The 15,621-nt window shown below is 35.4% G+C and overlaps 1 protein-coding gene across 1 annotated transcript in view; it reads right to left on the reverse strand.

Moving 5' to 3' along the window:
* Positions 1-244: 244 nt before the first annotated feature.
* LOC123537321 (uncharacterized) overlaps positions 245-15,621 on the reverse strand; it is a 47,238-nt gene continuing 31,861 nt past the window's right edge. The window contains exon 6 of the mRNA XM_045320997.2: positions 245-15,061. Coding sequence (XP_045176932.2) covers positions 14,875-15,061 — 187 coding nt within the window. The 3' untranslated portion in view covers positions 245-14,874. The remainder of the gene's footprint in view (positions 15,062-15,621) is intronic.

A 15,621-nucleotide genomic window follows, 5' to 3' on the forward strand; every position in this document is an offset into this window, starting at 1 on the left:
AATTTGCAAATATTATATAGTATAATAACCTATTTTAAACCTTAGCTTTTGTATGAGCTAGTATAATAATGTGGAAGGGTTTCAAACAGTTGAGCCTGCTGTCATCTCTGCACATACTATGGTCTATACCATCAAAGTCACAAATAATTTGTTAAATTGTTATTTCTGGATTGTTAAATGTGTCCTATATTACCAAGCCACTGCTATAATACAGTTTGCTATATCCATTGAGTTTTATGTAGAAAACTAAAAAAGAAAACCTTTCTTTATATCCAAAGTATTGCTACACCCAAGTTTGCAATATTCAAATTTTACTGTATAGAACATCTAAAACACCTTGACCTTTTGCAAGTCATATAATTTTAAATTTGCAGATAATATAACAGACATTGTTAACATTCATATTTGAGCCGCACCATGAGAAAACCAACATAGTAGGTATGCGACCAGCATGGATCCAGACCAGCCTGCGCATCCGCGCAGTCTGGTCAGGCTCCATGCTGTTCACTTTTAAAGCCTATTGGAATTGGAGAAACTATTAGCAAACAGCATGGATCCTGACCAGACTGCGCGGATGCGCAGGCTGGTCTGGATCCATGCTGGTCGCAAACCCACTATGTTGGTTTTTCCATGGCACGGCTCATTTAATGTCAGGATTAGTCCAATCCTGATAATGCCAATAAATGTGTTTTTCAAAAACGCTTACATTTTTAGCAGAACAGAAAACAAAAAAGTTACTATAAATATGTATATCTATAATGGTTACAATGTAGATATTCGACTAGCTTCAGGATTTCAACATAATAACGTATCAATTTAACTCAACTCTACCAACATTAACATAAATAGCTTTATCATATAAAATTGCTTGATAAATAAAAAACACCAAAACAAATTACCTACACAACCATTGTATAATTATATTAACATAACTACACATAATGTAAAACACGCAAGCTTGGAAGAAAGCAGAGCAAAAAGTGTAAGCATTTCTTTGATAATGTTATATATATACATAAGTATAATATACATAAAGTTGATATATATATATTAGCAACAGAACACAATTAAGTAGCCTTGTATTCAGACATCAGTGTTTTTTACATTAAGCAAATTGAAGGAATATTCCTCTGACCATCAGATGTTGTTTTCACAGTTTCTGTCAAAATACATATCCAGTATTTAGTTTGATATTATGCTGACTTGCTGATAGAATTCAAAGATAGAAGCATCTAACAAAACAGAGGCTACTCTGAAAATTATTTAAAAAAAACCCTCACAATTTAAAGCCTTGAATAAAAAAGCGGATAAAAATTTGGCTAAATTTAATATCTTGAAAGTAACAAATGTACCCTTTTATACATGTATAAGTGTCAAAAGCATGAGACAACATATTAGCCGCACCATGGGAAAACCAACATAGTGGCTTTGCAACCAGCATGGATCCAGACCAGCCTGCGCATCCGTGCAGTCTGGTCAGGATCCATGCTGTCCGCTTTCAAAGCCTATTGCAATTAAGAGAAACTGTTGGCGAACAGCATGGATCCTGACCAGACTGCGCAGATGTGCAGGCGGGTCTGGATTCATGCTGGTCGCAAAGCCACTATGTTGGTTTTCTCATGGCACAGCACAATACGTAAAATTTTATACATCTGGAAGCACAAACACTATAGGATCTTCTTGACAAAGCAATACATGAAGCTCAAATATATGCCTAATATACACAAGAATACACAGTGAAGCTATATATGCCTAAAAACTACATAATAAACAAGAGGACCATGATGGTCCTGAATCGCTCACCTCTTCCCTCATGACCCAGTTGATAAACATTCAGACCAACTTTCATACAGATCCCATGAAAAATATGGCCTCTAGAGAGGTCACAACGTTTTTTTATTATTTGACCTACTGACCTACTTTTTGAAGGCACGTGACCTACTTTCAAACTTGACCTAGATATCATCAAGATGAACATTTTGACCAAGTTTCATGAAGATCCATTCACAAATATGGCCTCTAGAGATGTAACAAGGTTTTTCTATTTTTAGACCTACTGACCTAGTTTTTGACCATACATGACCTTGTTTCGAACTTGACCTAGATATCATCAAGATGAACATTCAGACCAACTTTCATACAGATCCCATGAAAAATATGGCCTTTAGAGAGGTCACAAGGTTTTTCTATTATTTGACCTACTGACCTAGTTTTTGACGGCACGTGACCCACTTTCGAACTTGACCTAGATATCATCAAGATGAACATTCAGACCAACTTTCATACAGATCCCATGAAAAATATAGCCTCTAGAGAGGTCACAAGGTTTTTCTATTATTTGACCTACTGACCTAGTTTTTGACGGCACATGACCCACTTTCAAACTTGACCTAGCTATCATCAAGGTGAACATTCTGACCAATTTTCATGAAGATCTCATGAAATATATGGCCTCTAGAGAGGTCACAAGGTTTTTCTATTTTTAGACCTACTGACCTAGTTTTTGACCGCACGTGACCTAGTTTCGAAACTGACCTAGATATCATCAAGATGAACATTCAGACCAACTTTCATACAGATCCCATGAAAAATATGGCCTTCAGAGAGGTCACAAGGTTTTTCTATTATTTGACCTATTGACCTAGTTTTTGAAGGAACGTGACCCAGTTTCGAACTTGACCTAGATATCATAAAGGTGAAACTTCTGACCAATTTTCATGAAGATCTTGTGAAATATATGGCCTCTAGAGAGGTCACAAGGTTTTTCTATTTTTAGACCTACTGACCTAGTTTTTGACGGCACGTGACCAACTTTCGAACTTGACCTAGATATCATCAAGGTGAACATTCTGACCAATTTTCATGAAGATCTTTTGAAATATATGGCCTCTAGAGAGGTCACAAGTTTTTCTATTTTTAGACCTAGTGACCTAGTTTTTGATGGCAAGTGACCCAGTTTCGAACCTGACCTAGATATCATCAAGATGAACATTCTGACCAACTTTCATAAAGATCCCACAAAACTTGTGACCTCTAGAGTGGTCACAAGAAAAAGTTTACGGACGGACGCACGGACGACGGACGCTGCGTGATCACAAAAGCTCACCTTGTCACTATGTGACAGGTGAGCTAAAAATAAGCAGCTATGATATCATGTTTTCAGTCAAACCAACATTATAGGTCAACTGGTGACTTTCCATTTTAATGATGAAGACTCGAGGTGCCACTCTGAACACTGGGACGGACATGATGGACAGGCACTTGAATAAGAATATCCTACAGCCAGCCCGTAAACACCAAATGAGCTGCATCATGAGAAAACCAACAAAGTGCATTTGCGACCAGCATGGATCAAGACCAGCCTGTGCATTCACGCAGTCTTTCAAACCCTATTGCAATTAGAGAAAAACTGCCAGTGAACAGTCTGGATCCATGCTGGTTGCAAACACACTATGTTGGTTTTCTGCTGGTGCGGCTCATTAATGCTTTTACTTGTCAAACCTACAGTGGTGAAAGAGAAGTGAACTTAAAACTTCAAAATACTACGCATGCTTGACATGACAAAAAGTTCAATAAGCTTGTTAGAAGTATGAACTAAAATTACTTCTGAAAATGTTTACAGATCAAGATTTTCCTAAAAAAAATTATACAACTTGTTTAAAAATAGTGGCAAGGGGATTAGAAGAATCTAGTTATCCAAAGTGATCCAAACAAAGAAATATAACGGATAGGATCAATAAACACATGAATTTCTTGAGCAAAACTGGGTGCTCTAGCAACTGATGCTTGAGCAAGCTATAATTCAATGTATCATATTTACACATCACATTTTCCTAAAACTGCTGAACATAAGAAAATATTTCCATCTGAAGACAGCAATATATAGGAAAACTATCTTTAAACCATCCATAATACGTATTGTTATTATTACATAATCATCAAAACTGATGACATACACCACATTTCAAAATTGGCAAATACATCAAAGAACGATCTTCTCAATCTTCTGAATCTATACATACATGACTGTTCTATACAAAAAAGTTTATGTTTCTGTTGCATACACATTCCACGCACACGCACGCACACATATACGCATGCACGCACACACATATGCAAACACACACATCACAACATATATGGCAGCAAAAGAAATAATTTAAATAGTTCTGATTAATCATTCAATTTTTGCGGCGGGCCGCTTGCGGCCTCTGCCGCTTAGTTAACACTAACAGTTTCAAAGTGTGTCATCGCGCGGAACATCGAAAATTGGAGACAATCCGAATAACACATCAAATTGAAGCGTAATAATTCTTGTAAAACGGATAGTTTAATGAGAAGAAGGGTTAGTGGTTACTGCGTGATGATTTATAAAGTATTTATATCTTGTATGGTAAACCTGTTTTATACAGTAATAAACCCATCAAACTAGTTCAATAACAGAACTATTTGACTTCGCGGAATGTCATTGGACAAAACCAAACAACACACTGTGACAAAATAATCCACATTTTCATTGTTATTACACCATAAAAATGCATTTGATGAAGTTTGTATATTATCCTACTTTCGTGCATTTTAATAAGAATAAAGAAGAAAATCTAGGCGAATGATATTTTTTGTTTTAATAGGTATTACCGGACTTCCATAATTATTGTTGTTTATGACGCCATCTTGTTTTTGTGAATGAAACAACAACAACAACTTCTAAAGGACATATCTGTTTATGCGGTGATTTTGTTTTCATAAAACGAGCTTTTAATAGGAACGTGAGACCATGTCAAGGTGTCACTAATATATAGCGTATGCCTGCCGTTTTTGCAATAACCACAAAATAGTTTTTATAACAGACACGTTCGAAGAAGCAGAAAATGACTCATCGATAGCATTATTACAGATTTCTGCACTTTAACAGTTTAAACTAGAGCTATCACTAAAGGTGATGAATGTACCCCCCCCCCCCCAATGCACTGACACAGTACATTGCAATCTGACACACACAAGACTGCATAATTATGTGGACTGTATGTATATAGACTGTATGTATAAAGTATAGTAACAAAAAACAAAGTCCCATAACTATGCAGAATATTTATCTAAAAGAATGTAACATGCCCCATGCACAACTAGGGTTGGTACTGATCACTTGTGTGAAGTTTCATTAAATTGTGTGCAAGGGTTTGGTAGATTAGGCACGCACAAGATTGCATATGAAGACTGTATGTACATAGTATGTTAACAAGAAACAAAGTCCCATAACTCTGCAATTTTTGCTGAAAGAACCTAACATGCCCCATGCACAACTACTGTTGTTACTGATCAGTTGTGTGAAGTTTCATTAAATTGTGTCAAGGGGATGAGGAGAGATGGTGCGCACAAGATTGTGTCTATGTCTATAGTATAGTAACAAAAAAACAAAGTCCCATAACTCTGGAATTTTTTTTTCTGAAAGAACCTAACATGCCCCATGCACAACTACTGTTGTTACTGATCACTTGTGTGAAGTTTCATTAAATTGTGTCAAGGGGATGAGGAGAGATGGTGCGCACAAGATTGTGTCTATGTATATATTATAGTAAAAAAAAAACAAAGTCCCATAACTCTGCAAATTTTTTTTCTAAAAGAACCTAACATGCCCCATGCACAACTACTGTTGGTACTGATCTCTTGTGTGAAGTTTCATTAAACTGTGTCCAGGGAATGAGGAGAGATGGTGCGCACAAGATTGTGTCTATGTATATAGTATAGTAACAAAAAAACAAAATCCCATAACTCTGCAAATTCTTTTTCTAAAAGAACCTAACATGCCCCATGCACAACTACTGTTGGTACTGATCACTTGTGTGAAGTTTCACTAAATTCTGTCAAGGGGATAAGGAGAGATGGTGCGCACAAGATTGCGTCTATGGACAGACGGACAGACGACCAGACGGACAGACAGACAGACAGACAGACAACCTGAAACCAGTATACCCCCCCTTACAACTTTGTTGTCGGGGGTACAAAAAGTCTCAAATCAAGGAATATTGCAGTTGGAATGGAATGTTATTGAGGAAAAGGTTATCTATTTTTCTATCAAGCAGCATTATGGCTTGTGTATAGATTTAAATCGGGCCTTACGTTTGCTTGGTAAGAATGGGTATTCCAAATTGCAACTAGTACTACTAACTAGCAGAACTTCGGATACTTCACAAGTTTGGCATCAAATTAAAAGAAGATTTCTACGTCATTCATGTTCAGCAGGACACAGATTGACAGAAGGCGGGTACAAAACACAATGTTAGCCATTGATTTTTCTGCTTTTATTTCATGATGTTTTCAGAGCTATTTTATGAAGGTTAATAATTTTTAGGGTGTATTGATTTTTAGCAAAGAAGTATAACTATAAATATACAGAATCGCAAAAGGAGATCATCTCCCGCAGGCATGTATCCCCGCGATAGCCAGTGTTATCATCTTGAAGGGTTAATGCTGACTTGATCACTCCTGATCAAATTGATAGACGCTTATTAATTTAAAACTGGTGATACATGTACGGCCGTCACGTAATAAACCGAATCGGGTCCAATTTTCAAACGAGCACTGTTGATTTCTCAGACTTCCAATCATAAACTCATTTCTTCCCTGTGATCTTGTAGAAAATACTAACAACATTAAAAAAACACCATTAACATTATAAACAAACGATCTTAAAATAGAAAGTTTTTCACGATACAAATTTTTATCCTTCTGCTTTCTGTTTCATACACTGGTAACGGCTGACTGAATCGGGTCCAATTTTCAAAAGACCAATTCTGAATTTCCAGACTTCCAATCATAATTTATTCCTTCCTTCCCTGTGTAAAAAATACTAACAACAATATATAATAATTATATGTATAGTCAACATTAAAAAACACCATTATCATTATAAACAAACAATCATGACAATCTAATAGAAAGTTTTTCATGACAAATTTTTATCCTTCTGTTAAAAAAATTTCATACATTGGAAGAACGAGATTTCATTCAGTTACCATGTGATGTTTGCGAGATTTGCTCTATGTGCCTTTCAAGTTGCGGGTCTGTTTATTCTTATAGGCTTAGCACTTTGTTTTTAGGCAATGATTAGGGGTCAAGACTCCAGTACCAGACATCTAGACAAGTTCCATTTATCTCTGGACAGATGAATTAAAAATAAAATAATAAACAATGTTTTCTTTAGTATTTAAGACATGGATTGTGCTCATGAATTGTTGAATTGGTTTAAATAATGGTGACAGTCGTTAATTGCTGTTAAAATTTTCTATTCAATATGCCTCAGACCTTCGAGTGAGAGCAACATACATGTAATTATGATTATAAGATAAAAAAAAATTAAATGAAGGCAACTTTAGGCTAGGCTTAATATACTCATTTGATTTATTGGGATGACTTATTTTATGTTACGATATTTTTTTATCCCTCTAAGCCTTACCCGTATCAGCATTTTAATGTTAGGAAAACGAAGACATTAAAAAATTAAAAAAAATGTCATATATACTGGTCAGACATACTGCTACAATAATTAAACATTAATATATTCATGTTGAATTTAACTAATAATTTTAAATAACAGACATAAATCTATATAGACATAAATCTGTATAATATAATGTAAACAGGTGTGAGGAGATATTTACCCCGACACCTGTTTCAATACGCAGCGGACGCGAATGACACTAACTTGCAGAAAGAAAACACATATACATTAAAAAAATGTCAGTGATGCAATTTTATGCTTTAATGTCAACATAAATTCATTATAGGAGATGTAATCTATACAAATACATTGTACATGTACCAGAAAACATTCACAACAGATTTCACTGGGGATTTCTTAAGTTTGGACGTGACGGGACAGCGACAGTCAGATATATGTTATCACGCTGTCCCAAAACGTTCTGCTTTATGACAAGAAATCATAACTTTTACCAGCAATTACCTTATACACAGTAATACAGTACATAATAAATTAATAGTTCATGTACATGTTGTAAATTGATGCCCAGACTAGAGTTGTAGCGATATGCTTAGTCTCACAATACAATACTGTGAATACATATCATGTGACAAAATTAAAAAAAAAATAATGTTCCTTCTCTTGGAAAGTACTTGAAATTTTGCTTTAAAGTTAAAGAAACTGTAATAAATGATACATTTGTTTAGTTGCTATCTTCAACAGTGATTGTATGGAAGTTTTCATTCAATGTCGATCTCTACTTTTCACTGTATCGTAAAACAGACCTATGATACCATACTCTTATCGCCAGACTATATATATATATAATGTATCGTGATACAGTGAATTTCGATATGTCGTTAATTACACCCTTAGCCCGGACCTCTAGACCTTAATGTATTTATTGTGTGAAGTTGTGCATTTCCGTTTTGCTAAATGAACATGTACTATGATCCGTAAGACATAACGTGATGAAAAACAAAAAACTTAAAATATCGTAAAAAATGAAGTTTAAAGGTAATATTAAGCATGTTATACTAAGCTTACTTATAGAAGTAACACATACCTGGATATCAGCTGCTAATTACTCTAGTTGTTGGGAAATTTTATTTTAAAAAAATGATATTAAATCAGACGATAAATAGAACAGTAGGTTTTTATAGTCCCCTACAGGTGGAACACCGGAGTTTGTTTGTTTGTTTGTTTTGGGTTTAACACCGTTTTTCAACAGTATTTCAGTCATGTAACGGCGGGCAGTTAACCTAACCAGTGTTCCTGGATTCTGTACTAGTACAAACCTGTTCTCCGCAAGTAACTGCCAACTTCCCCACATGAATCAGAGGTGGAGGACTAATGATTTCAGACACAATGTTGTTTATCAAATAGTCATGGAGAACATACGCCCCGCCCGAGGTTCGAACTCACGACCCCGCAATCCGTAGACCGACGCTCTACCTACTGAGCTAAGCGGGCGGGCTGGAACACCGGAGTGGATTATAGGAATGACGCCTATTAGAGCGCAATAAGTAGATATGCATGTACTTGACTTATGCTTATAGGTCAAAGGTCAGTGTCACTATTGAAGGTCAAGAAAAATTTGTTGCTGCTGATGCATTATCTAGTGCTACACAAAAATGTTCCCCATGATGAGACAGTGTGTCAATGCTTGATCTATGCTTGTCGGTTAAAGGTCAAGGTCACTGTTCAAGATCAAGTAAAAATTTGTTTCTGCTACATTAATTGCATCAAAGGATATTTTTAGTACTACACAGAAATGTTCCCCATGATTATGCTATATGTCGCGCACATGACCCATTGTTGTCGGCCATATGTCAAAGTCATTATTGAAAGTCAAGTAAAAAAAAATTTCACCGGTATGGGACTTATGTATTGCCACGGCTATACTCGGTCACTTGTTCATACAGACCTGGTGTCTCAAGTGTTTTATTTCAGGCATTTTTCATCAACTAAAAAGTTTTGTTTCTTTAAATCTCTTGTTTGATATTATTGCTATATCAGATGCACATATTATCTTCATATTCTGGTCGGATGATTTTTCAAAGTTATTGTCCTTTGATTACATAACATAGTATACAAAAGTTCCATTTCCTGGAATTCATCAATCTTTTATCGAAGATATACTCCGAAGAGGAAATGTGCATATTTCTTGATGTTCCAACTTCCAGCCAGATGATTTTTCACTGACTTATTGCCCTCTGGTAATTCAACTTAGTTTACTATAGTACCATTTCTTGTCCAGAGTATTCCTCAGCAACCACTGGCTGGAATTTATAGTAGCTTCATAGGAAGCTTCACTGCCAAGAGGAAATGCGCGTTCCAGTCAGCTGATTCACTGAGTTACTGCCCTTTGATAATTCAACTTTAGTACACTATAGTACCATTTTTTTGTCCTGGACTGGTATCCATAGAAACTTCATCGGAAGTTGCATATTATCTTCATGTTTTGGTCGAATGATTATCACTGAGTTACTGCCCTTTGATTGTTCAACTTTAATGAACTATAGCGCCATTCTAGCAGGATATTTCTTGGCAACAAAAGGTGGTGCGCATTTTTAGCTCATCTGAGCACGAAGTGCTCAAAGGTGAGCTTTTGTGATCGCTCAGTGTCCATCTGTCTGTCAGTTGTCCGTTGTCAACAATTTGACTGTTAACACTCTAGAGGTCACAATTTTGGCCCAATCTTAATGAAATTTGGTCAGAATGTTACCCTCAATAAAATCTTGGACGAGTTTGATATTGGGTCATATGGGGTCAAAAACTAGGTCATCAGGTCAAATCTAAGATAAAGCTTATTAACACTCTAGAGGTCACAATTTTGACCCGATCTTAGTGAAACTTAGTCAGAATGTTACTCTCAATAAAGTCTTGGAAGAGTTTAATATTGAGTCATCTTGGTTCAAAAACTAGGTCACTAGGTCAGATCAAAGGAAAAGCTTTTTAACACTCCAGAGGTCACAATTTTGGCCCGATCTTAATGAAACTTAATCAGAATGTTACCCTCAAAATAATCTTGGAAGAGTTCGATATTGGGTCATCTGGGGTCAAAAACTAGGTCACCAGGTCAAATCAAAGGAAAAGCATGTTAACACTCTAGAGGTCACAATTTTGGTCCAATCTTAATGAAACTTAGTCAGAATGATACCCTCAGTAAATTTTGGACGAGTTTGATATTGGGTCATCTGGGGTCAAAAACCAGGTCACCGGGTCAAATCAAAGGAAAAGCTTGTTAACACTGTAGAGGCCACATGTATGACCATATCTTAATGAAACTTGGTCAGAATGTTACCTTGATGATCTATTGGTCAAGTTCAAATCTGGGTCAGGTGGGATCAAAAACTAGGTCAAATCAAGGGAAAAGCTTGTTAACACTCTAGATGCCACATTTATGACTGTATCTTCATGAAACTTAGTCAGAATGTTAAACTTGATGATCTTTAGGTCTAGTTCGAATCTGGGTCATGTCACTTCAAAAACCAGGTCACCGGGTCAAATCAAAGGAAAAGCTAGTTAACACTTTAGAGACCACATTTATGACCATATCTTAATGAAAACTTGGTCAGAATGTTAATCTTGATGATCTTTAGGTCAATAGGTCAGGTGAGCGATACAGGGCCTTCATGGCCCTCATGTATCTTCATCTTATGGTGGGATAATATTCCAGTGAGGTTCTAATATTTTATTAATTCAACATGAGTATTTTTTAAAACTATATGTGCCCAGTCAGCGAATTCCACTTTTTAGCTCACCAGAGCACGAAGTGCTCAAGGTAAGCTATTGTGACCAGTCATTGTCCGGCTGCGTTCATCATGCGACATGCGTCATCCGTCAACATTTACCTTGTTAACACTCTAGAGGCCACATCTGTGACCCAATCTTACAAAACTTTGTCAGAAAGTTTGTCTTGAAGATCTCTTGGTCAGGTTCGAAACTGGATCATGTATAGTCAAAAACTATCATGTATGGTCAAAAACTAAGTCAGTAAGCCAGATCAAAGGAAAATCTTGTAAACACTCAAGAGTCCACAGTTTAAGTTGGAAATTCATGAGAATTGTTTAAAGTGTTTGTCTTTATGTCCTCTAGGTCAAGTTCGAATCTGGGTCATGTGGGATCAAAAACTAGGTCACCTGCTCAAATCAAAGGAAAAGCTTGTTAACACTCTAGAGGCCACAGTTGTAACCCAACCTTTATGAATCTTGGTCAGAATGTTTGTATAGATGATCTCTAGGTAAAGTTTGACACTGTGTCAGTTAGGATCAAAAAACAGGTCAGCAGGCCAGATCAAAGGAAAATCTTGTTAACCTCCATAGTTTAAGTTTGAAACTCTTCCACCTCTGATTCACGTGGAGAAGTTGGCAGTTACTTTGGGAGTAAAGGTAAATACTAGTACAGAATATAGGAGCACTGGCTAGGTTAACTGCTTGTTATTACAAAACTAAAGTACTGTTGAAAACAATACTAAAACCTATAACAAACAAACAAACAAAAAGGGCCTTGTAGTAAAATTTTATGAAAATAGTAAGATATGTAAAATAAAAGAGATATTTTCAATCAAAATTGTAGCAAGTAGGAAAATGAAAATATTTTTAAATTTGGTTTAACATCACCCTTACAAAATTATGGGTCCTATGGCAACTTTCCAGCTTTTGATGGTGCGGAAAACTTTCTGCCATTATCTCAGGCAGTGTCATGCACCTAGGTTGAATCACCAACCTTCCATAAGCCAGCTGGACATACGACAGGTGACTGTTTAGTACAAGTAATTTTAAGAATAAAAGTGGTCGAGGAAGTTCAATGACAGCTGGCCACATGCACAGGTTAAACTGTATACTAAAATATTAGCCTCTCTATTGTCAAAGTTTCTAACATAAAATGTTTTTTTGAAAAAAAAAAATACAAGCCACAGGATGCATTTACATAAATGAAAACAGTAAAATATCAAATTTTCAGAACTGGCAAAATACAGCAATCAAGAAAAGAGAGTAATTTTTAGGAATATAATTTTATGGTACAAACACAAATGCTTTGTCTATACTGACTACCAAATTTACAAAAGATTTCTTGATGAGCAATTATATGACATACAAAAACAGAAACCTTTAATGCTGTTACCAGAAAATTTAGTGAAAGACAGACCACATACACAGGTGCTTTGAATCAAATGATATTTACTTTGTTTTATCCCAACCACATAAAATTGAGTCTCCCAAGATCACCCCCACCCCTCTGGAATATATTCCAGCTGAAAACTTAGATACTTAAGGTCTTTAACATGTCAAGAAAAATTAGATAACACACTTCACTTCAAACACTCAACAAAACAATAAATTTGAGCGCACCATGAGAAAACCAACATAGTGCATTTGCAACCAGCATGGATCCAGACCAGCCTGCGCATCTGCACAATCTGGTCAGGATCCATGCTGTTCGCTAACAGTTTCTCTAATTGCAATAGGGTTTGAAAGCGAACAGCATGGATCCTGACAAGACTGCGTGGATGTGCAGGCTTGTCTGGATCCATGCTGGTCGCAAACACATTATGTTGGTTTTCTCGTGGTGCGGCTCAAATTTCTTGTCACATATACACTAATTTTACAAAAGAAACTGGCACCATTCAATTACACAAACTTAGCATGCTGCTGAAAAGTATGTCTGCTTTGTTTGTGTTTAATAATGAAACACTACTCTCGTTCAATATCAAAACAAACAAAAAATAAAATGAATACAATAATACTTCTATAACTGGCAAGTCCGCTACATGAACACTTCTTCTACTCTAACTATACATAATTATATTCTTAATCAATTTTTCAACTCAGAATCCTCAAATATACACACATAAAACAGCTAGAGAAAATAAAAAACCCAGTTCTATCAAAAGTCTAAATAAATCTGTTTGAACTCAACATACTCAATTGAACAAACAATAATTTCAACAACAGATCACAACAAACAACAAGGCCAACATAACAAAGCATAATGCCACTAAATATGATAAACTGAACATAACATCTATTTGAAAAAATCTGAGAGATCTAAACAAGTTTAGATCATGTGTGGCAAAGATCCATCAAACTGGTTTGTAAGAAGTTATTTAAGTTTTTTTCTTCTATTTATGGCTCTTGCAGCCCCTATGCATAACCATTGGAACAAACTTGGGGAAGGTTCATACAAGTATGCTATGGACGAAACTTGGAGAATATCCATCAGTTGGTTCATGAGAAGAGGTTGTTTAAATTTTTTTTTCTAATTTTACCTCTGGACACCACACGGAACAATTTCAACATTCATAATTTCTTCATAAGAAGTAGATGGTTAAAGATATTTTCTACTTTTAAAAAGGGGCCAAGTTCAACCACTTTCCCAAATTTGATTGAGATCCATCTGAAGATGCTACAGATCAAGTTTGGTGAAGATCCATCAAGTGGTTAATGAGAAGAAGTTATTTTAAGGTATTTCTATTTTAACTGAGAAAAAATTTGTTAAAGGTTTTACTACTTTTAGCACTAGCAGCCCATAAAGTGGGTCAAGCAAAACAATATAAACTGAGAGATGTCCATGCCAGAATGCTACAGACCATCTTTGTTGAATTTTGACATATAGCATTTACTGCACCATATAACTAATTCTCTAATTTATACATATACCTGAACCTGCAGTTAGATACTAACAAACTTACCTTTAACTAAAAATATTAAAATCAAACAAGTTTAAAAACAGTGACAAAAGCTTGAACTAGCAATGATTTTTCAACAAATGATATATGGCATGAAAGGTACTTCTAATTGCAAATTGACAACTTTTAATGCTTTGTTCGTAATATCTAGATTGAATATCATCGTACACATTATAACAGAATAAATGATCGTCTTCATGTGAACTGGCATAAAGTAATAAAAGAATGTCAGTGATAAAGCTTTATGCATTCTGTGACACCAGTTAATTTTCTCTGCACACAATTTTGTGACGGATGGCTATTTCGTGAAGACATGAATTCAAAGTAAACTTTATTATTTTTCTCTTTTGTAACGTAATTTCACAGAAAACTGATGCAGTCAACAAGTTCAAGGGGACCAGTCCTAAACTGTTACAAGCAACTATTTCACAGTAACTGTCTATACATGTGACCTCTTGTTAACTCAAGACCCATCTAAATTTAACTGTTACAATTCTAACATCCCCAAAAAACAAAGGTAAAATGAGGTAGCAACAACTGAATGCAAAAATGCCAGAACGAAGCATGAAATAAAGAATGGAAATAACTTTTTTATATAGATGCATATAAAATCCATGAATAGTACTCCAACATGCAATCTGCCTGATGTGAATACTTCTTAAATTTCATAAAGTCCACAATTCTGTAAGGTATTTAACTTCTATTTGTTCTCCATTTCCATCAAGTCGTTTGGATGAATTTCTGTAGGGTCGTACTTCGGTTTGAGTCCATTCAAGTTCCAGTCATACTCATTATACCTGATGTCTATAGGTTTTATTTTATCCAATTTAAACAAAAGAATCTCTGCTCGATCTTGCACATGTTTTTCAAGGTACGGTACTATCCACCTGAAATACAGAGGTTTGATGATAAGCTTTTAAAAGGTCTGTGAAAAAAAAAAGTTTCTAGAAATTAAAAACATATCTAGAAAACACACGGAAATTTTTTATGCAACATAATATTGTTCCAATATGGAGTATAAAATTGGATGGGTAGTAGGACAAAATGTCTGAAACATGTTCGGTTTGAAATATAGCTGCATGAAACATTTGTTTAAGGATAGGTTAAATGTTTAATTTGTTCCAGACAGGAAGGCACAAGGGTGACACTAATTCGTGTTTTTAAGTGTTTTACTGAAACGTATATGATATAACCTTGTTAACTTGATGTCACCTGACGAAAATAAACCAATCTCAATACCTGATATCTCAAGAAAACTAAATGTTGACACAATGTAACAGACTTATAACAGCACTTCAATCATCATAGTTGTTAATGAAAATCTTTAACATATATAATACAACAGGTCTTACATTTCTATCATTCCTTAATCGAAGTCCTTCCTTCGCAGATCTATACTTAAACTAAAATACTTTATCTTGGTCAGGCAACCAGGACAAGAAAAAGA

The sequence above is a fragment of the Mercenaria mercenaria genome, chromosome 17 (assembly GCF_021730395.1).
Source record: "Mercenaria mercenaria strain notata chromosome 17, MADL_Memer_1, whole genome shotgun sequence".
Taxonomy (NCBI): Eukaryota; Metazoa; Mollusca; class Bivalvia; order Venerida; family Veneridae; genus Mercenaria; species Mercenaria mercenaria.